The sequence below is a fragment of the Diabrotica undecimpunctata genome, chromosome 4, assembly GCF_040954645.1.
Source record: "Diabrotica undecimpunctata isolate CICGRU chromosome 4, icDiaUnde3, whole genome shotgun sequence".
In the NCBI taxonomy this organism is placed as follows: domain Eukaryota; kingdom Metazoa; phylum Arthropoda; class Insecta; order Coleoptera; family Chrysomelidae; genus Diabrotica; species Diabrotica undecimpunctata.
This window is the reverse complement of record NC_092806.1, coordinates 63083396-63105837: the sequence shown is the minus strand read 5'-3', so window position 1 is coordinate 63105837 and position 22442 is coordinate 63083396. Positions and strand designations below refer to the sequence as shown.

The following is a 22442-nucleotide window of genomic DNA, read 5'->3' as shown; positions in this document are numbered from 1 at the left end:
ATATATATATATATATATATATATATATATATATATATATATATATAATTTTGTAGTAAATTAGCAGGTATTCTATTGTATATTTTTAATTAAGACTCCTTTTTTCTTTACGTCTCTATATTTCGCTAATTGTTTCTTATCTTCATCAGGAGAGAATAATTAAGAATATGTTTAAACATTTCCATGTTCAAATCAGTACTAAACCGAACAAAAGTACAGAACAGAAATATAGAGACGTAAGGAAAAAACGGAGTTTTATTTACAAATATGCAACTGCTAATTCACTACAAAATTATTTGTTTCTGTTTCGGTCGATAATACAAAAGTTTTGCTATAGTTGTCCTTTTTACTCATGGTTACTGTAATTTAAGATATATATAAAGACATTTATATTTAACGTATTTTAATATTAAATATCTTATCCCTGACAGCCAAAAGTACAACAAAACGGAAACGGATCACAACCATTTCAACTGCCTGGGGGAACCCCTATTAACGTACAACGGCCGTTGAATAGGACCGACAGTAAAACTAATTTTCCATATAGACCTCCATTTCCAAACCAACCAGGCGGAACTCCTCCAAGACCTCCACCAGTACGACCTCCGGGCCCACAACAGTTCTTACCTCCCAGATCACCAGTCCCGCCTGGCCAACGACCTCCTGGGACTCCGCAACATCCTCCGGGGCAAGGTCCTCCTCCTGGACAGCCGTTTCCAGCAAACCAACCCAGAGCTAATTTCAGACCGTTTTCTCCGTTTCCGAGACCAGGTGTACCTAACCAAAGACCACCCGGTATCTTTCAACAAAGATCAGTACCGAGCTTTGGTAACGTACGACCATCAATACCTGAAGAGGGAATCGTTAGATCTCAAACTCTGGATACTACAGAGATTGATCATCCTAAAAACGATGAGCCCAAAAGTAATACTTCTCACGATTATGTCAAAACACCCTCCATAGCTGCTATGAATAACAGAAGTTACAGTCTGAGTTCAAACCCTCCAGAAATAGCATTGGATTCAAAAGAAGATTCCAGACGAAAATCAGTTAGCAGTGTTGATAGTTATGGCGAAGGAAGACCTCCATCTCGACCATCGTCGAGACAAGGATTTGGTTCAAATGAAAACTTAGAAACAAAAGAAGAAAACTCCTCGAGGCCAGAATCAAGACCAATGTCAAGAATGAACAAAATTGTAGAAGACGAAGACAGATCCCCAAGTTCGTTAACAGACGTTTCCCAAAAGAGCAATGATCTTACACCAAATGACAACTCCAAATCACCCCAGCCAATAACTAGCAAAACGCCTGACGTTACTGCAAGTAGACCTCCAAGTGGCGCTAATTTGACTAATGGCACTAAAACAATAAACGATAAGCATCTACATCTGAATACGACGTCAACAAGACCCAAATCTTCAACAAAAGGTTATTATTCTAGTTATAAGATTTATCATCAACGTAGACGAGAATATTTTAATCAACTATCTTATTTGTTTCAGAAGGAGATAATGACAGTGGTGTCGACGAGTCAACACAAGGAAATGTAAGTCAAAATTTATTGTTTAGAATGTATTGATTGATGATGAATTGTTATCATTAATAGCTACAACTAAGTTCTTTTCAATATTTTCGGTCTTAAAACCATCTATTTAATCACTTAAAATAAAATTGTGCATTTAAACTGAACCTCGTACATCGACATATGTAATTGGAGCATATTTCAGGGCAGATAATAAATCTGGCTCAACTTCCCCGACAAAGTCAGTGTGACAGTCTGGCAAATGTGCGGTTCTTTGCATTAGGAGAAGAAAATCCACCGGCAAATAGCTACATGTAAGGTACAGTCTCGAAGCTACTAGACTTTATAAAAAGGGTCAGGATAGAGAATGTTATCTAGGACTAGAGGACCACAATAGATCTGAAAAGGTCGCAGTGGAATAAGCCGAAAGGCCCCTTCTCTAAATCTAATCTAATCTTATCCTCGATAAAGTCCCCGTAAAAAATTTAAAACTTTAGCAACATAGATAAAAAAGAAAAACCGTCATTCTTGCCAAAAATATAATAATTTTTTTTTTTTAATTAATTAATTGATCATTACTTCCAGGTGCCGATTTAATTTTTGACTTTAAATTATCTTCTAATTTTCCTGACTTACATAAATTTATCTCTTGTCTTTCTAATAGGATAATTGTGGTAACTATTAATATATAAATAATTGATATATGCAAGTTGCTGTTCCAATTGCGGATTGAATTTTTCATTTCAGTTTTAAAAGTAAAAAAACTTCATCGAACCATGTTCCCCACCTTGAAAACATAATAGCGTGAATTAAACAACTTCCTAAGAAGAGACCGGGCTGTTCTGGACATGTTGTGCAGTGGTATGGTGTATATTTTCGTATGATATTTTTTTTACTACATACCCGACATTTTTTTCTCAGAATTCTGTTATTTTTATTTCGAACTTCGCTTGTAGGTAAATGTTCCAAGTTGCGGTGTGACCCTATTTGTTGCGGCTTGTCTGATAATAATTTTTCTAAAATTTCTAGACGAAACTGATACAGGGATAATTTTTACCGAAATACTTATTGAAAAGACTAAGAATTTTGCAAATATAATTGAAACATATGAATGCCAACATTCTTATACCACCTCGAAGTTTTACGTAGCATTGGATAATAAGCACACATCTGATCATTGTAATCTATTTCTCCCATGTATCTGTTATACATAAGTACAGGCAAAAGTTTTTCTACTTTATTTTCCCTTCTATTTGTTGTAGTTTCCATTCTATTCTCGAATTCGGTTGAAATATACACCACATCCTTTTTATCTCGCCATTTACCTACCAAAACTTTTTCACAGTGCTGTTATTTGATGTTAAGAATGCATTCAATACGTTGCAGTGGAACGAGGTAATAAAGGCAATGGAGGAGAGAGAATGTTCTGGTTACCTGATGAATGTGGTGGCGGAGTATCTGTCCGAGAGAAGGATTATGGTGGAAAAGGGCACGATCGTGAACGTGACGGCAGGGGTACCCCAGGAATCTGTCTTGGGCCCGACGCTATGAAATCTGGCATATGACGGGGTTATGCACTGGAATACGAAGAGGGTACAACCCCCTTCTCATTCTCGGATGACCTAGCTGTACTGGTAGTGGCCCGGGATGAGCCAGATCTCAAATACCGGGTTCGAAACGCAGGCGGCGTCGTAAAGAAATGGATGACGCAGCACGGACTGAAACTTGCGACAGAGAAAACCGAAGCCATCATTCTGAAGGGGACAAGGAACAGGCAAAATATTGAATTAAAATGTGCGGGAGCATGTCTAACACCCAAGAAACAAGTAAAGTATCTAGGAGTGACATTGCACCAGAATGGAAATTGGGGGCAGCACGTGCGGGAGGTGGTCCGGAAGGCTGCGAATAGTGCGGCTGCGTTGGGGAGAGTGATGCCGAACATTGGAGGACCCAAATCCGAAAGGAGGAGGGTCTTACACGGTGTTGTACAGTCGATCGTCGTCTACGCGGCACCAGTCTGGAGCGAGGCGGTAGAGATAAGGGCCTATAGGAGTCTCATGACACAAGTAGACAGAACAAGTCTGTTGCGAGTGGCATCGCCTACAGGACTGTGTCTGCGGCAGCCTTATGGACCATCACTGGATGTGTTCTGTTGCATGTTTTGGCGGTGGAAAGAAAAGAGCTTTATGAGAAAAGAGGTCCAAACCTTACTGTGGCAGTAAGGAAGACAAGAAAGAGAAAGGTCAGTTGAAAGATGGCAAGAAGAATGGAACAACATGGAAGATGTGGCACAGTGGACGAAAATGCTGATCCCGAACATAAGAGATGGGGTGGACTGTGGCCACAGGCGACTGGATTATTTCCTGACGCAGGTGCTCACAGGACACGGGTGTTTTAGGGTCTACCTCTATAGGATCGGAAAGGCTGATACAGATGAATGCCTATACTGTGGATACTCGGACACTGGGACACATACGATGTTAGATTGCAGCAGATGGATAGTGGAAAGGAACAGAATGGAGAGAGAGACAGGTGTGAATTTTGTTACAGTAAGAGAAATGATTGAGAGAATGATTGAAAATAAATTAGTTTGGACTAACATACACAGCTATATCCGTGCAGTGATCAAGAAAAAGGAAGAGGAAGAAAGACTGCTGGACCAACGCTAAAGGTAAGAGTGAATGATGATGAAAGGTGAAGCTAGAAAAGTGGGGGAAAAAGACTATGGGGAAGGAGGAAATGCCCATCTGGGAATGATGCCGAACTAGGAGCGATGAGTGTCTTCTACGCGCTACCTGGAACGAGACAGGGAGCCTCCTTGCTGATGAATAGAGTGTGGATGTGTATGAATGGAGAATGAATGAATAAAGGTAGTGATTCGGAAGTGATGCCGGCCTTACAGCGGCCATTCCGCTTCCGGATCGCTGGATGACAGAGGAGGGTCTGGTTTAGCAGGTAGGCGTTCGGCGTAGACTCGGCGATGAGAGGGCATTTTAAAGTACCTCGGGAACTATCGCCGGGAGTACGAACAACGAATCCTGCACTAAAGTTAGTCAGGCGGCGTCCTGGACTGAGATGTTTTTTGAAGATTCCAGACCCCCCTCTATAAAGACGAAAAAAGAAAAAAAAAAGTCTTCTTTTATGACTTCAGATCCTATCCTTTCAAATTGTTCCTTTACAGAATATCACAGCTCCTTGACGAGGGCAAAACTATTATAGTAATTGTCCATGTAGAAGGAATGTCCATTATCTAAAAAGTTCCTCATCAAGAACATTACAACTTTTCTGTATAATTTTTACAACTTAGAGTATCATTTGCACCGGCATATACAGTAAAATACAACATAGTTCCTTCTGTCTCTGTTAACATAAATATACAGTTTTACACCATACTTATGTTTTTTTTTTAAGAGACTGTCTAAAAGCAAGTTTTTCTTTCCAAAGCACGATTGATTCATCCAAAAACAAATGCTTCCCGGATAATACAATATCTGCATTTTCATGTTAAAATGGTTCATCAAAGGTCTTACCTTATACAGACGAAAAATGTAAACACCTCATTATTAAAAAATATCGGTCTCAACTCATAAACCTAGGAAATAATTTGAAAATAACCCATGCTTTTTCCAGTAGTCGTTCATACGAGTCATTTTAATAGTTCCCATGTGTAAAGTAAATGCTACAAAAAAAAACGGGTGTGGCAGTCCAGTGGGACTGCCGGTGGAAGTTACACTTCTATACACTCATTCTCCGTTACAAATTTATTTGGGAGTCAATCTGCACAATCATTACATATGTAATGCTATAGGTAAGACATAGCAGAAAGAGAAACAGAATTAATAACAACTTACTAACAATTAATAAACAACTTTTGACCTGTAATAGGAGTATAGTAAATGAAGGATTAAATCAATATTTTGATGAAAATGTATATTTTTATTTTCATATATGTATGAAAGGAGTTGAATGCTAAAATTTTTTTACACATACTCTGCAGTAAGATTCATTGTTTATTTTGTTATTAATATAATAATACAATACAAATTAAAATGCAATATTCATAAGTATTTAAAAATGACAATAATATACATAACTTTTCTACTTACGCATATATGTTTAATTTACCATGAAATAATATTAATAAAACACTCCTCCCCGACTGGGAATCGAACCTCGGTCTCCCGCGTGACAGGCGGGGATACTGACTACTATACTACCGAGGACATGACACAAACGTATTTCAAAATTGACAGTTCTGGATCATACAGTGATTTATTGAGATTATTATTTTGAAATACAAAAGACTATTATAATTATGAACATTTAATAAATAATACAAAACATATCACATAAATAATAATATTAATAAATATTTTATTATATATATAATATTATATGTGTATATATATATATATATATATATATATATATATATATATATATATATCTTTATATAATATATATAATATTAAATTATATTTACAAAAGGATCATTTTTATATTCGAGAGAGGAAGAGAGAGAAAATATATCTTCTGTCTCTCTCTTACTCATTATCTTACATATGTAATGATTTCACAGATTCACTCCTATACAAATTTCCAACGTGGAGCGCGCGTATAGAAGTATAACTTCAATAAGTAGATCAGATACTGTCAACGGTTTCCATGCAGAAATTCTGGAACGATGTCCACTAATAACGGACAGCATAATTATTATTAGTCCACAATACTATCATATTTAAAAGTGAATCGTCTACTAACAATGTAAATCAGTCGTACGGTTCTTGACCGGGAGAATCTACTAGTAATTTATTTACTTTGGTTAAAGGCATTTGCGTCATACCGTCACTAGTTTCTATCCATGTATTGTGATCGGTCCTGTGATGTAACTTAGTATTTTCCTCATCAATATTATTCTCAATATTACTTTCAAAAATATTTGTTATTTCCTCTTTACATTGTCTTCCATTTTACTTGTTGATATTTCCCCCTCTGAATAATATTCACTAAAAGCTTAAAAACCAAATTGTTCTCAAAATAATAAGGTTTAAAAATTTATATACTTACATTCATCCAATTCCTGGTCGCTTTCAGCGTCCGAAACATACAAGAATTGCATCATTTCCTCAACCGTTAGTTTTCTTGGATTTCTCACTTGAATAATTTTACTTCTCTTTACCCTTGAGTGACCAGGTTCATATAAGTCTGCCATTACAGCCAAAATAAACCAATTAAGGCACTCACTAACGCCTAAATGAGAAATAAGCAACTTATTTTAGAAAATCCCCTACTATCTATCTATGTGAAACCTCGAGAAACGGACTCCACCTACCAATATAACATATACTTATGTAAGTGCGAAACATATTCACAACACTTCTGATAACTGCGATGTTCTCAAATAAGCATATAAAAATCAGTGTTTCGAGAGCGCACCGGGGCGCCGTTCGCATATTCTCAAAGCGAGCAAAGCGCACCGGTGCGTTTTCCGCATTCAAAGGTTTAATTAATTTAATTTTAGGACCAGTCAAGTAATGGTGACAACAGATCGCCAAGAAAAAGTTCAAAATCTAGAACGTCTACATCCACACCCGTAGCTAGGTCTTTATCAAGAGGATCAAAGTCTCCTAGTCTAAAAAGTCCAGATTCGAACGTTACCACGCCGGGATCAGCAACAGACAAGAAAAGTAAGTTTTCAATTAATTCAATTATTTTCTTATTTTTCGCTTTTCATATTATTGCCCGCTTCTTATTCTTAATCTCTTACGATTTTCATTATTGTGTTTTAACTGTACAGCTACAATTTATCAGCAGTACTTTTATTTTTTACAACAGATATTTTACTAATTATTTTATTTTTACAATACTTAAATATCCAATATTCCTTCCTTTTCTCTTCCTATATGAATCTCCTCAACCACAAACAACCTGTTAAGTTAATAATGTTCCAAGACTGGATATCTTTCTTATTTGCCGTCGTTGAAACTTATTTTTCTGTGGTTTGTGAATAAACATGCTGGTATGTGCACTAAAAGAAATAAAATGTAGATCAATAATTAATCATTTAGTAAGATGTTATTATAACCAAAAATTGTTTGACGGTAATTTTTTTTTGACGGTTGACTTACTTTGCCTCAATTTTGTAGGCATATAGGTAAAATATAGGCTTTCAGCTGACAATTCTGAGGATGATGTTGTACCCTCAGGGTGATATCAAATTCTAATTGTTTTGTGTGTAGACGATGTGTCTCTGACTTTCTATTAATTCGCCAATCTTTTTTGTTGCTGACTTCTTCATTTAGTATTGACAACCAGAGCTACATTCTGCTGAGTTTGCTACACATTTTTTTTCGTTATGTAAGATTGTAACACATCAACAAATGGTCAAAGTTTGAGGTACACAAAATGAATGAGGTCACGTTGCTCAGAATCGGCAGAGATGTGGGCGTGATTCTGTGGATTATTCTTACTGGTAATATTATATTATAATATATACATTATATTATATCGAAATATTGCTGTTGATGGAAGGGATATTGTGCAGACTACATCGTATAAGTACTTAGGACATGAAATTCGGTTGGGCAGAGATAACCAGACATGTGAGCTCCCACGTCGCATAGGATTAGCCTGGGCAGCGTTTGGTAAATTAAACTATGTGTTTAAATTGGATCTACCCATATGCCTCAAAAGGAAAATCTTTGACTAATGTGTGTTATCTGTACTCACCTAAGAAGCGGAAACATTAACACTCACAAAAAAGGTAGTTAATAAGATTCGCGTGATTCAGATGGCTATGGAGCGCCAGATGTTGGGTGTCTCTCTGAGAGACCGAATCCCAAACAAAGAAATACGTCGCGTACAAAAAAAACAACAGACGCCATTGAAAAAATCGCGTCGTTAAAATGGAATTGGGCAGGACACGTCGCCAGATTATCAGACAACTGATGGACGAAACGTATTTTAGAGTGGAGACCAAGGCAAGAAGCAATACGGAGCAGAGGGCGCCCACCAACTAGATGGACTGACGACCTAAAACGTGTTGACAATAACTGAATGCAAGATGCACGAGACAGAGACAGATGGAAAGAGCTGAGGGAGACCTATGTCCAGAATTGGACGCATACAGGTTGATAAAGATAAATAAACAAGAGAGAAATTGAAAAAAAGAAAAATTACTGAGCTGAAAAATTACTGAAAAAAAAATGATAGCTACTAGAGCTAAAGCAAAAATGTGGGATAACAATACAAAGAAAAATCATAAATTATTTGCCAAAAACGACGCCACTTTCTCTTTTTTGTGACGGAAAAAGAAAACAGGGAAAACCAAAATACATTATATAAATAACAGTAAACAATCTATCCCATAGTGTTTTACCATCAATTTTCAGTGTTTTCATCTCTGTATTTCTAACATCCTTTTTTTTCCTTTCTGTGTCAGGTTGTGTTTCTTCTACGTATGTCATTATGGGTCTGATGACTACTTTGTAAATTTTAGCTTTCATTTCTTTCGCGATATTTTTATTTCTCAATATTGCTTCATTCGGGCAACCTGCGGCACTGTTTGCTCAAATCAGTTTGATTCTCCACTTCTGTTTCGAGCTTTCCGTAACTATATAATGTGATGACTAGATTTTTAAACTCCATCACTTGTTCTATTATCTAACCTTCCAGCTCCAATTTACATCTTAGTCAATTTGCTGTTATAACCATGCATTTTATCTTTTTTCGGGAAATTAACATGTTAAATTTTCTGTCGGTTATATTAAATTCAAAATTAAATATGTCGGTTATAAATTGAGAGAATAGTATTGCGTCATCTGTATAGTAGAATATTTTAAGTTGTTTTTCTCCCATTCGGTATCCTTTTTTAGTTCTTACTTTTTTTATTATTTCATCCATAATCAGGTTAAATATTAGAGGACTCAGGGAATATCTCTGTCTTATCTCATTACCAGCTTCAATAGGGTCAGTTAGTTCTTCTTCTACTTTTAATTTTGTTGTGTTGTTTTGGATAGATATTTTCGATCGTTTTCATTATTCCTAGAGTTATCTGTCTTTCGTACAATAAGTAAATAACTTCCTTTAATTTGTGTCGGTCAAATGCCTTCTTAAGGTCCACAAAACATAGATATGCCAGTTTGAAATACTCTAATGATTTCTCTTGCACTTGTCTCATTATAAATATAGCGTCAGTGCATAGCATCTTTCCGATCTAAAACCTTTTTGTTCTTCTGCTAGTGTTTTAACTTCATTCTGTTTAATTGTTATCACTTTGGTTGTTACTTTTAGTGTTGTGTTTAATAAATTAATACCTCTGTAATTTTTCTTTGTAATTGTAATTTGTCTCCCTTTTTGAAAAGAGGTATTGGGATGCTTGATCTCAATTCTTTAGGAATTCTGTTTTGATCTATTATTTGTTGGATTAGTTTTATTAGTGGAATTATCTGCTGAAGCAGTATAAAAAAAGGTAAAAACTTTCTGTGAGTTTATTTGTTTACTAACTTGCTTTCACTGTACACTTGTGGGTCCTTTTAATAAAATAAAAACTGTTTCGTAATATTAACTAAACCATGGTAGGTTTCTCGGCAATAAAAAAACCAAAAATACTTATGTTTCCAATCCCATCTTTGTCGAGTGAACGAAGACAGAAATTTTTACTTAACTTTTAATGGACTGAAGTGAAAATTATTAATACTAGAGGACAAAGTACTGGCGAAAGAAGCTAGATTACTGGCTTGTTCAGAAGCTGAACCGGTAATAATTTCAACTCTCACATGTATGATGTTTGCCAGTCAAACAAAACTCCACGCCCTCATAACAAATTTGATCTAGCAAGCGATTTGTTGACCTCAGAGGAATATGGAGTATTTGGCAATTTGTAAACACTTATTAAACGTTAAACACAATTTGTACAGAGAAAACGATTTAAATAAGACGCGGATTTAGAGCAATTAACTTGTACGAATAAACACTTATAATATCCCTCTCCGTTCAAAGTTCAAGTATTCATAATAAAATAAAGTTACTGCTTTCTGAATAAAATGGAATTTAAAATACTTGAATTAAAACTAAATAAGTTTTTTGGAATCGATTCAAGATAAGAACTATTTCTTTGATTTTCTCATTTTCATGACTGTTTCTGTTATTACATTAAGTAATCTGGCGGTTTCTTCCACATAAAAAGTATTGCATTCACAGGGTATTTTATAGATATAGTTCTTTAGCCTCTCTTGTATGTTGTTTGGTTTGGTTTTGAACAGAATACATCTTCCTGAAATGCATTTTTATCACAGCAGGTATTATGTGTATTTTACAAAGTGTTGTGAGGAAGCCTACTGAAGCAATGAACTTTTCTAAAAGATCTGCAATACATACTCCTATATTCGGCAAAGTTCTTATAATTGAAATTCATGGTTAAATATATAAAGTACTTTAAAACTGCTTTCTTGTGACATGTCTAATTTAAATATTATGTTTATATAGGATTAAGCACAATTTATTTTAATTAAAATTACATTTTTAACTAACTAAAGTTTCACGTTTCAATTTCCACTGCGGAAATCGTTCTTAAAAAAGATTAATTTAAAAAGAAGGCAAAACGCAACAAATAAAGGAATGAAATAATTAGACAGAACTTATACCAGTAATCTATATTAATAGATATTGAAAGAAATCAATTAAATGAAAATGAAATAAAACATTTATTAAGGGAGAGAAAAATGAAAGGAATGGATAAGTAATTAGCTAGAAGTAGTTCAGTCACTTTTTATAGGACATAAGGAGAAGCTAAAAGATCATTGCACGGTATTTTATAAATACAATTTTCTGTTCTTTGTTGTTTATTGTTAGTTGTAATCTTAGCCTGAACCAGTGGTGGATCTAGAATTTGCCTTGGGGGGAACTTCCAATGAAACACCAACCAAAAGACATAAAAAAGATAACCCCAAACTACATAAAAGACATAAATAATAACTTATATGCATTAAGTTCCCTTCATTTTCCTAATTGGCGGATTTATTGAGTTGAATTTGTCTGTATGTGCTTTAAGTTTCATGTCATCTAATATATTTTTATGTTTTTGGACCATATTTGGGGGGGATTCCCCCCGTGTATCCGCCACTGGACTGAACAAATCTGAAGGCATTAACTGTTTTAAATATTGCCACAAAACGTGCAATTTATGTGGTTTATTTCTTTTGATAAATATAACTTCAAGCATTTAAATTCTTCACTAATATTATTCTTCTACTAAGTATACTGATGGCCAAAAAAAAGTACATTGTAAAAAAAAATTTGTATACGGTTATTTATTTGGATCAAAAGTATTTCTTTGTAAGTCTTATCTAAAAATATATATGTGATAAAGTTTTTACCTCGCTGTCTTTTTTTTTTCACTGCAGTTTTTTTCTTTTTTTTTTCGCAAAAACAAAAAGGATAAGAAAGTTTATTTCTGTGTGTTTAATTTTAGTTTATTTGTAATGTTTATTCATTTTGGATTGTTTTTGATTTACTCAAAATTAAAATGCCAAGAGTTCAGTCGTCGACAATTTCGTCATTTAAACGACTTAGAAAAAGGACCCATATGTTGAAGCTAATCCATCAGCGGTGTTAAGAGTTTGGAGAAGGTGGTTCAATTATTAGACTTATCCGCGTCGTGAAGCGTATATCAATTAAGAGATGATTTAGTTGCAGCTACAGGAAGGGTAGTCTTAGGAAGAACAGTTACTCAAAGATTACTTGGAATGGGACTGAGGGCTTACCATCCGCTTTTGGTGTTACCTTTGAAACCAAAGCATAAGGTTCGAGGCTTAGAATGATGCAGCGCTCGCCAAAACTGGAATGGCCAATGGAATTTTGCCTGCCTCGGTGATGAATCTGATTTGTCACCCATCGATCATGTGTGGAATATGATGGGTTATTAATTTTTTGAAAAAAATGTTGCAAATTTGTTTATAATGTTATCAAATAATAAGAATATTATAATGTATACTTACATAAATAAATATTTAAAAAAATATTTGTCCCTATAGGTGTGTGCATTTTTTTGGCCATCGGTATATTTATTCCATTTTTATATTTCCAAACAAAACAAAATATCATTTGCTTTTTTCAGAATTGCCAATGAACAAAGTCCAAGTAGGCCATGCTCCATCGCCAAATTTAAAAGTAATAAAATCTAAAATCGGTTCTTTTGAAAATACCAACTACAAACCAGGTGGCGGCAACGTGAAAATAGAAAACAAAAAATTGGAATTCAAAGTCGCACCTAGGATAGAAGCCAAAAACGACAGATACACGCCGAAGGGAGGCGAAAAGAAAGTAAGTAATACATTTTTGATACAAGGTTACACATGTGATTTAGATATATGATTATGGTCAACACATCATAATATTTGCTGAATTTGATTTGTTATGAATGAATTGCAGTATATAATCGTAATGCTGTTAACTATAGAGGGTTTTTCTGTTTGGGTACCTATATTAAATATTTATAACAAAAAAATTTTTGAAACCACTTGGGGATTCAAAAGCAATTCCATATTTTTAGGTTTTTTGGAATACTCAAATTCCATAGAAATTTTGTTTTTTCTATTTCGTTCTCTATGAAAAATTATTTCAATTTTTATGATTAGTTGTAAATGATTATTTAAATCTATGATTAAGTTCATAGTTTTCTGTTTTGATGATTAAATGTTTATATTTGTATAATTTATTAAATGTTTACATTTGTATAATTGGTTGTAGATTTACTGTATTCAGTTATACTTTTTTGATAGTTCTACCTCTCTGATCAGCATTTCTACAGATTATATTGTTTAACTAACTTTTAATTTAAGTAAATGGAACTAATCGCTTGTTATGGAACTAATCGCTTGTTTGTAATTTTTTTATTGGGTGGATTATGAATTAACTTTTGTTTAATACGGCTTAGTTTAGTGTAATGTTCTACTTGCCATGGAAATATATATCCATAGGTATATCCTGTATTTGTAGGTCATTTTTGACGTAAGTAGATCAAAAGATGTGTTATGTATTGAAATATTTGTATGCGATTGTCTATCGATTTTAACAAAATCATGGTTATTATTTTTATTTTGTATAGTTATATTTTAAAATAATTATTTTGCAGTATGTTTGGTCTTAGAACATTTGATTACACCTAAAAAAAGAATAAAAGTATAAGTAGAAGTAAACTCATAATAACAATATAAGATATTTATATTCTACATAAACACAAACTGTAACAGTGGGTTTCCCTAATTACAGATTTGGTTAACCGGCTTATAGGCGGTGGTCTAGAATTATTTCTGCTTAAGTCAAGTATTTGTTATATGCAGCCTGGAAGGGAGCTCGGGCCGTTGCAGCACTGCCTTTGGTGTCTACTGTAGTCGCAGAAAAATGTTAGGAGGAAATAATTCTAAAATATGACCTAGAAGCACGAAAATAAATGTATATTACAGGATACTAGCAGCAATAAGTTGATTTCTGATTTTGTGATTTTTTTGTATTTTGCATATATAAAGTTTTCATAATATGTTGAGTTGCACAATCTTTATGTCAAAATTTGAGTATACAATCAAAATCATTCAGACAATTTATGGTTTCCTTATGAGTTTTAATTAGTTATTTAAAAATGAGTTGTAGTAAATTACGAAATTATAGCAAAATATACTGTCTTGTTATTGTGGCATTAGGCTTCCACCGCTCTAGCCCAACTAGGGTTGAGCTTGACATTTTCTCCCAAAAAAAAAGACTTATGGTACTTTTTTACTTAGTTGTAAACTTTAACGTGCTTACAACGGACTACCTAAGTCTGACGTCAAGGACTTTTAGTTATGAACATTCATTGTGTCATTTATAGATATTATTTGTTGTTTGTGAACTTGTGAGGTAAGAATATCAAACTATTAAGATATTTACTATGAATGTTTATATTTTAAGGTTACGTTATTGGTTGATTAAAACTTTAATTTTTTTAAATGTATTTCAAGGTATTTCGTTGTTGTTTTTATCAGGGCTATTTCAAAATAAATCAATAAATCATTGAATTTATGTACGAAGTTGAAACATATTTAAATGAATGTTTTATTTTTTTTTTTTTTTCGTTGTGATTTTATGCTGTAAAAGACTAAAAATGTTGGTTTTCTCGTAGTTTAAGTTGTAATATAACATTTTGTGGAAACCTTTCTATCAAATTGCCATAATGTGTGTTTAAACAACTGTTTTTTGAATGTTGTAATAGTTTTTGAGTTTATTTTTTAGATTTGGACATTTTAGTTTTGACAACAAAACTACTATTAAATATTACAACTACGAGAAAAAGAATATATGTATTATTATTTAGTCTTTTAGGGGATAAAATCAATAGCAATTAAAAAATAATAAAACATTAATTTAAATATTTTTAACTTTGTAAATAAATTCAGTGATTTATTGATTAATTTTGAAATAACCGCGATAAAATTAACAACAAAATACCTTGAAATACAGTAAAAAATAATTTTTATAATATACAAGTTTTAATCAAACAATAACATAACCTTAAAATATGAAAATTTGTAGCAAATATCCTAATACTTTGATATTCTTACCTCATAAATTCCAAACAACAAATAATATCAATCGCACATAATGAATGTCCATAACCAAAAGTCCTTATTTATTCTTCAAACAATTAAAAAAGCCAATATTTCCAACTTCTTATGGGACAAATACACACAACTTAGAAACGTTTTGAAAGGTTTTTCAAATCCCCGCTCATTGTGACGTCAGAGCTTAGATAGTCCATTGGATAGGTCGCGGTTGCGACTGACATAACGACAGTCAGCAGAATGTACTCTGTAGATTGAAAATAGAAAACCTTTAAATATGCGGTTCCCAAGGCCTGGTTACAATAATAACATAACAATAACAATAACATTTCTCGCTAATATACTTAACCATTTTTTTACCAATATCACATTTCGGCATTAACCTAGTTTTAATTCGAAACACAATGAAAATAATTGAATCTAAAAAGTTTATTAAAAATTATTAAAGGAACTTAAAGTTTTGTTTCCCTTACTTTACACTATCATCAGAGTCGTAGTTTGGGAATACGGAAAGTATTATCTATTTTCATATAATACGCCACTTGTGAAATTGCCAGTTTACTTTTCTAATGTAGCAAAACTTTCCACGTCACGAATATACTGTTCTTTCATAATAATAAAAATCATGATTTTTTGAGATATTTAAAGTTAGACCTAAAACTATATTAAAATTATTAAAAAAAATAATAATAAATCTTAGATAAAATGCCATGACCACATCACTAACTCATAATGAAAATATGGAACCAGGAAAAGCTGCTGAATAAGTGAAAAAACGCATTTATATCCCTTTCCACAAAAAGAGCAATAAGAGTTTATGCCAGCTCACAGGAGAATGACTCTCTTAGACACTCCATATAATAGGGCAGTCCTATAAGTACTTAGCCTAGAAAAGAAAAAAACAAAATTTTGAAAAGTGGCGATTTATTTCTTAACATAGTCAACTCGATATACTTGACCTAGCGAGCTCCAACTTCTTTAACCCATCTGAAAAATACGTTTTCTCGAGGTCTGCAAAGTAGGCTTCTGTGGCGGCGATGACCACATTCGACTTAAATTTCTGCCGGTGAGTGCCTTTTTCAAGTAACGAAACAAAAAGTCGCACGGGACCAAATCTGGAGAATAAGGTGGATAATTTAACAGTCCCAAGGGTAGCTCACAGATAGCGCAATTCGACCAAGTTAGCCATGACGACGGCGGAGGTATGAGCCGGAGCGTAGTCATAGTGGAAGAGAACCTTTTTCTTCGCCAAATAGGGACGTTTTTTCTGCAATTCGGTGTCGAATCGGCCCAATAAGTTGGCGTAGTAGAGCCCTGTGACCGTTTTGCTCTTCTTCAAGGTAGTAGATGTAGATCACCCCTTGTGAATACCAGGATATGGTGGCCATCACCTTTTCTGTCGATAAGACACTCTTCACATTCTTAGGAGCACGTTCGTCGGGTGCCGTCCACTGTTTCGACTGTTCCTTGATCTCTGGTGTGAACCAGAGGATCCATGTTTCGTCGATGGTTACGAAGTGATGTAGAAACTCCTTCAAATTACGCTTAAATTTATCAGGTCTTTATCATTATAAAAACACATTATATTTTTTACAAAAAAGTATTAAAATTTTAAAAAGTGTACTAAAACAACAATTTTGCCGGTGGTGTAAAATATAGAAATAATAGTCCTTCCTGTGCACTTACTGTACGCTTCTGATGACAGCGAGAAATATACTAATAATATAAAATAATTTCATATATTTTATATTGCGTTTGAAAATTCTGGTACACGAAAACTCTTCACCAATTAGCATAAATGCCCTCGTACAAACTCATGACTGCAATAAAAGTAGGGATTTTAAAATAGACCCAGATAGATTTGGAAACTGCTCACTAGTCTACTTGCACCCCGTTCCAGATAAATGGTTGCAAACCGCTAAGGTTCAACTAATTTATTCAAACTAGAAAAGAATTAGCTCCGGTTTTAAAAAAATTAGTTCGTTTGGTTCATAGAGAAAATTCCACTTGTATAGTTTCTAATAAGAATTGTACAAATTAGACAAATAAGCAATTAAAATGCCATATTAAAAAGAATATAAATTAAAAGTTTGGCAAAATAAACCTTAGATTTAACAAAATGTAACTTTTTTGAGCAAATATTTAATTTATAAGTCTTAATACTCCACAGCTCATGCTATGCATTTTGGATAATACAATTTTTAGCCAGTTTCCATAATTTCAAAAAATCCGTCCTGTATAATATTTGTTTAGTGATTCATTAGTATGGTTTTATTGGATTATCAAAATTTTATTTTACTTTTGCTCAAAATAGGCTACAACAATAATCAGTTTTATTTTAGGTAATCCAAAATAAAATTAACCTTTAAACTAACTTGCATTAGGTAAGTATTTTGCCCTGCTATCACCCGATTCCCATTGTTCTCCCCCACACATTCATCGGGAAAACCACACCCACATGAATTGCAAAAGACTTTCAACCCCTACCTTAACGAGGCTGCCATCTTTCTCACGTTGTCTCTCTCTATCTCTCTTTCTCTCTTTCAGTTTTAGAACTCAGTTGCGAGTTCTCTCTCCTCTCGTTCTTTTGGAAAGAGCAGCTCTCTGATAAATTTGTGGATCCATATCCACCACCACTCATCTCTCATAATTTTTCAACCATTTCTCTCACTAAAGGCACTGGTCGGACTGTGCCCTGCTAAACGTGAAACGCTACGTAGCTACGGAAGCTTTTGTAAGCATTTGCGTCAGGTAATGATCTAGCTGCCTATGCCCACAGTTCACGCAGATTCGCAGGTTCGTGATTTATGGCTTCGTTACCTTGCACTCTTCCAGTCACTGGTCGATTGAAACTAATCTCTCGGTCAACCTTATCTCACTCATCTCTCCCTCTCCAATGTTCCACCCCCTACGACTATGAACTCTGACCCTCTCACCTGCCAACACATGTAAGGAACTCAGCGGTGACCACCCACAGAGCGGCAGCTGACACAGTCTATGCATGGCCACCTAGAACACCTGATTTAATCCCTGTCGACTGTTCCGTAAGTGATCGATTACAAAAAATGGTTTATCGAGAAAATATAAATACACGACAAAAACTAATTGATAAAATTATTTATTATTGTAACATTTTATTAGAAATGATCATGTAACTGTCAGTAGATCAATTAGACATTTTATGATCCGGCAATGACGTTGTATAGAAACAAGTGGATTTCATTTTAAAAATTTGCTATAATACTCAACAATTTTACCTTTGGTTTTTCTTATGTCCTGTTCGTTTTATTTGTCTTAAGTTCTATTATACAATGCTATACAATTCTTGTCTATTCTTAAATTTTCTTAAAAATGTAAACGAATTCTGTTTTATTTTTCTTTTGAGTTAAAATTCTAAGGATGTAATAAAATGACAATACCAATTAATCTCTCTCTCTCTCTCTTTCTCCAATAGCGCTACAGCCCAAATCGAGTTTTGGCCTCCTCCAAACTATGCCTCCAACCTTGTCGGTCGCACGCCGATTTTCTCCAGGTTCTCACGTCTAGCAAATTTTGAGCGTCCATGCCACTTCACTCTCCCACCTTTTCCGTAGCTTTCCTTTTGGTCTTGCGCCCTGCATTTTACTATCTAGGTCCCTTTTTGGCAATCTTCCGGTCTATATTCTCACTACATGACCAGCCCATCGAAGTCTCTAAAGTTTAACGAATTCTGAGGTCGTTGCCTCTTTGAACAGTTGGTAGAGTTCATGATTGTACCTGGATCTGCATACTTCGTTTTCGCTAATAGGTCCAAATATCTTCTTTAGAACTTTTTTCGTTCCAGCTTTCGTTTTGTGTCTTCTGTCATTACCCATGTCTCGCATCCATAACATACTAATGGTAGGATAATAGTTTTGTAGACCCTGATTTTTGATCTCCAGTGTGTGTTTTAGGAACGGAACGCATGGGCGAGTGAAAAGTAGGCTTTATTTTCCTTTCCTATTCCTCTTTAAATTTCTGGTTCTTCTGTTCCTTTCTACAGTTTCAATATTGTCCTCTAATTCAACTGTGCGTCTATTTCCCGTAGCTCTTGCCTATGTTAGTTTTTTGTCTTTTCTGTCTCTTCTGTTCTGCGAGACATGATGCTAATGTCATCGGCATAGTCGGCAATGTGTATTGATTAATTTGTTAGGACATTACCTCTTCCTATATTCAGCTGTCTTATCACATATTTAAGAGTCAGGTTGAATCGTGTCCGTGCCAGCCCGTCTCCTTGTTTTAATCCTTTAACTATTGAAAAGTGACTTCATTTTGTACTCTGACAGTTGCTTTTGACCATTGTTGCTTTTACTAGTCGGATGTATTTTTGGGGGATTTTAAAGCTATGTTATATTTGATATCTTTTATCTCTCAATTCGTTTATTTAGTATATAAGTAAAAACTTTGTGCGCTGTGCACAAGAGGGTTATGCCGCGATACTTTTCGCATTTCAGTTAATCCCCTTTTTATAGATTGGGCATATAATCCCGGTTTTCCAGTCGCTAGGGATATTTTCCTTATTCCAAATCTTGTTTATAAGCATATGCATTTGTCTTACTAGGTGTTCGCTACCTAATTTATATACCTCAGAGGGATCGTTGTCAATACCTTGAGCCTTGTTATCCTTCTGTGCTCGTATTGCTTGTTTTACCTCTTCCCCCATCGGGGGTTCTATATTTTCTGTGTCTCTCTCAATGTGATGCATGTCAATATGCTCTTCATTTTCCTGGGTCCCTAGGAGAGTTTGGAAATATTTTTTCCAGACTGATTTTATTTCTTTTGGATCACTGGTTATTTGCCCTTCTCGATTTCTGCATAGATTTGTTTGGTATTTGTGTCCTTTTAAATTTCGTAGATATCTATACGCTTTCCTTATATCGTTGCTTTAGAGATTTCCTTTCATTTTCTATATATTACCGTTTTTGTATTTTCTTTCTCTGTTTGGCATATTTTATCGGCCCTCCATCTTGCATCTTCGTAGTTTGCATTTCTTTCTCTAGCTCTTCTTTCCATATGTGGATGGTTCCTACCGATTTTTTTAAGCCCTTTTCTCTATTCGGATTGCCGAATATAGGCCTCTCCTAATTCTCGCCATTCATCTCTATTGTTTCTAAGACGTTTCCACATTGGCCCTGCAGTTCTTTTAATATCGTCGCTCCATCGCATTTGCGGTCTTCCTCGTGGTCTTTTAGCTTCATAAGACGTTCGTTATATCCAGCCCATTTCCATTTTAGTTTAGCTGCTAGTTCGACAGCATCTTTTACTTTTGTTCTATTACGAATGTTTTCATTGGTTTTATGGTCTTTGAGTGAGATACCCAGCATCTGTTGTTCCATAGCTCTCTGAGTTGTTTTGATCTTCTCCATATTTATTTTAGTGAATGTCCAAGTTTGAGCTCCATATGTAAGTACTCCATTTTCAGTCCTTTTTTTAGGGATTCTATGTGTAGCTCCTCAATCATCGTATTCAGTGCATTCCACGTGTCGGCAATTAGTACTACATTATCTGCGTATCTAAGATGGTTCAAGTATCGTCCGTTAATAGGGATTCCCTTATTTTCCCAGTTTATTGACTTAAAGATATCTTCTAGGGCAGCTGTAAATAATTTTGGAGATATTGTGTCTCCTTGTCTTACCGATTAGTCACTAAATAAATATTATACAGCACGGTGTTTTAGTATTATTCAAAACCACTTGTACCTTTTAAAATTCTTCAAATTTGCTAAAAGAGTTGTATTATGTAAAGTGTATACTACGAGCTGTGGTAGTATTAATTTAAATAATTAAATATTTGTTCAAGAAAATTTAATTTTTGAAACAAGAGTTAATTTTTTTTAAATCAACATTCCATTGCCAAACATTTAATTCATAGTCAAAATTTTTTTAATGAAAAATTAAGTAATTATGTAAGAAAAAAATAAATATGCCATTTTAATTACTTGTTTATGTAATTTGTATAATTCTTAGTAGACTTATCAAAAACCGTAGGTATATAAACTTTTTGTTTCTATGAACAAAACTAACTATTTTTTTAAAACTGGACCTGATTTTGATTTCTAAATTTCTAGTTTGAATAAATTATTTAATAACGTTGTAGTAGTGTACCGTTTGACCAAAATATGTGACACATCGAACCTACGTTTAAAAGTTATGACGAATAGAAATTTCAGTCAAAATTCACTAATGGTCATTTGTTTTATGGGGCTTCCATACGAGGTAGGAGTATGTACAGTTCATCATGACTCACCCTGTATAACTATTTTGACAAATAAATAAAAGTTACAGTCCAATGAAACCCACTTTAAAACATTAAGTATATAAAGTATCTTTAAAGCTCAAAAACCGACAATTAGTATTTTGTTAATTCTGTAATTCTTATGTAGTTTAGTTCTGCACAGTAAATTGACTTTGGGCTTTTTTATCACCTAGATAGTTTCCCAAAAGTTACAGTGGAATGCGAAATCCAAAATAGGATCCTTAGAAAATACCACCCATAAACCTAAGGGTGGGGATAAGAAGATTGAATCGATGAAATTGGATTTCAAAGAAAAAGCTAAATCCAAAGTGGGATCCAAGGATAACATTAAGCACCAACCCGGAGGTGGGGATATTAAGGTAAATATTAATTTGATGGTACTTAATACTTGTTGTTTATATTGCTAAATTTGTTTTGAAATATATCTATGGGTACAGTGTATTATTTAATATTAAGAAAATCTAAAACAAACAAAAAGACTGATAAACTAACATTTTTTAACATTATGAATTAATGAAATAGAAGTTATTCCATTTAAAATAAAAACCATATATTATTAAGTACCTACTATACTAATGAAACTGTTAACACCATATAAAGGCATGTTTAAAGGTTAATCATGTAATACATTCAAGTAATGTATTCCAACTATTTAGGTGTATGGGTAAATTTGGTGTACTTTTTGAGATTAGTACAAGTTTATTTTCTAAACTTAAAACTTTAGAAAAAATCACAATCTTAAGTAGTTTTTTATTGTTGTTGAATTTTTATCCTACCGGTCTCGAGGCTTGAAATATATGCCCCATTGTCAGACCATAGTCCATAGGACTTTGTTCTAACAAAAACTATAAATCATTTACTAGTTGCTGTTTGACAGATCAAAAATTTTTTACTGCGGTGGAAACTATCAATAAGCAAAACGATAGAGTTTATACACGGTTATCCAGGGAATCCCGCGAACTAATACCAAGGATCGAACGAGGTCATTATTTTGCCTAAGTGATGATTTGGTGGTGAGTGTCTTATGACGGCGTCACTTCTTTACATTTTTG

The 22442-nt window shown here is 34.0% G+C and overlaps 1 protein-coding gene across 5 annotated transcripts in view; it reads left to right on the top strand.

Moving 5' to 3' along the window:
* The window catches only part of LOC140439589 (uncharacterized), a 124464-nt gene that overhangs the window by 66772 nt on the left and 35250 nt on the right, over positions 1 to 22442 (top strand). For all 5 annotated transcript variants that reach the window (XM_072529603.1, XM_072529602.1, XM_072529600.1 and 2 more), the window contains exons 3-7: positions 432 to 1428; positions 1503 to 1546; positions 7044 to 7209; positions 12639 to 12844; positions 21564 to 21749. In XM_072529603.1, coding sequence (XP_072385704.1) covers positions 432 to 1428; positions 1503 to 1546; positions 7044 to 7209; positions 12639 to 12844; positions 21564 to 21749 — 1599 coding nt within the window. The remainder of the gene's footprint in view (positions 1 to 431; positions 1429 to 1502; positions 1547 to 7043; positions 7210 to 12638; positions 12845 to 21563; positions 21750 to 22442) is intronic.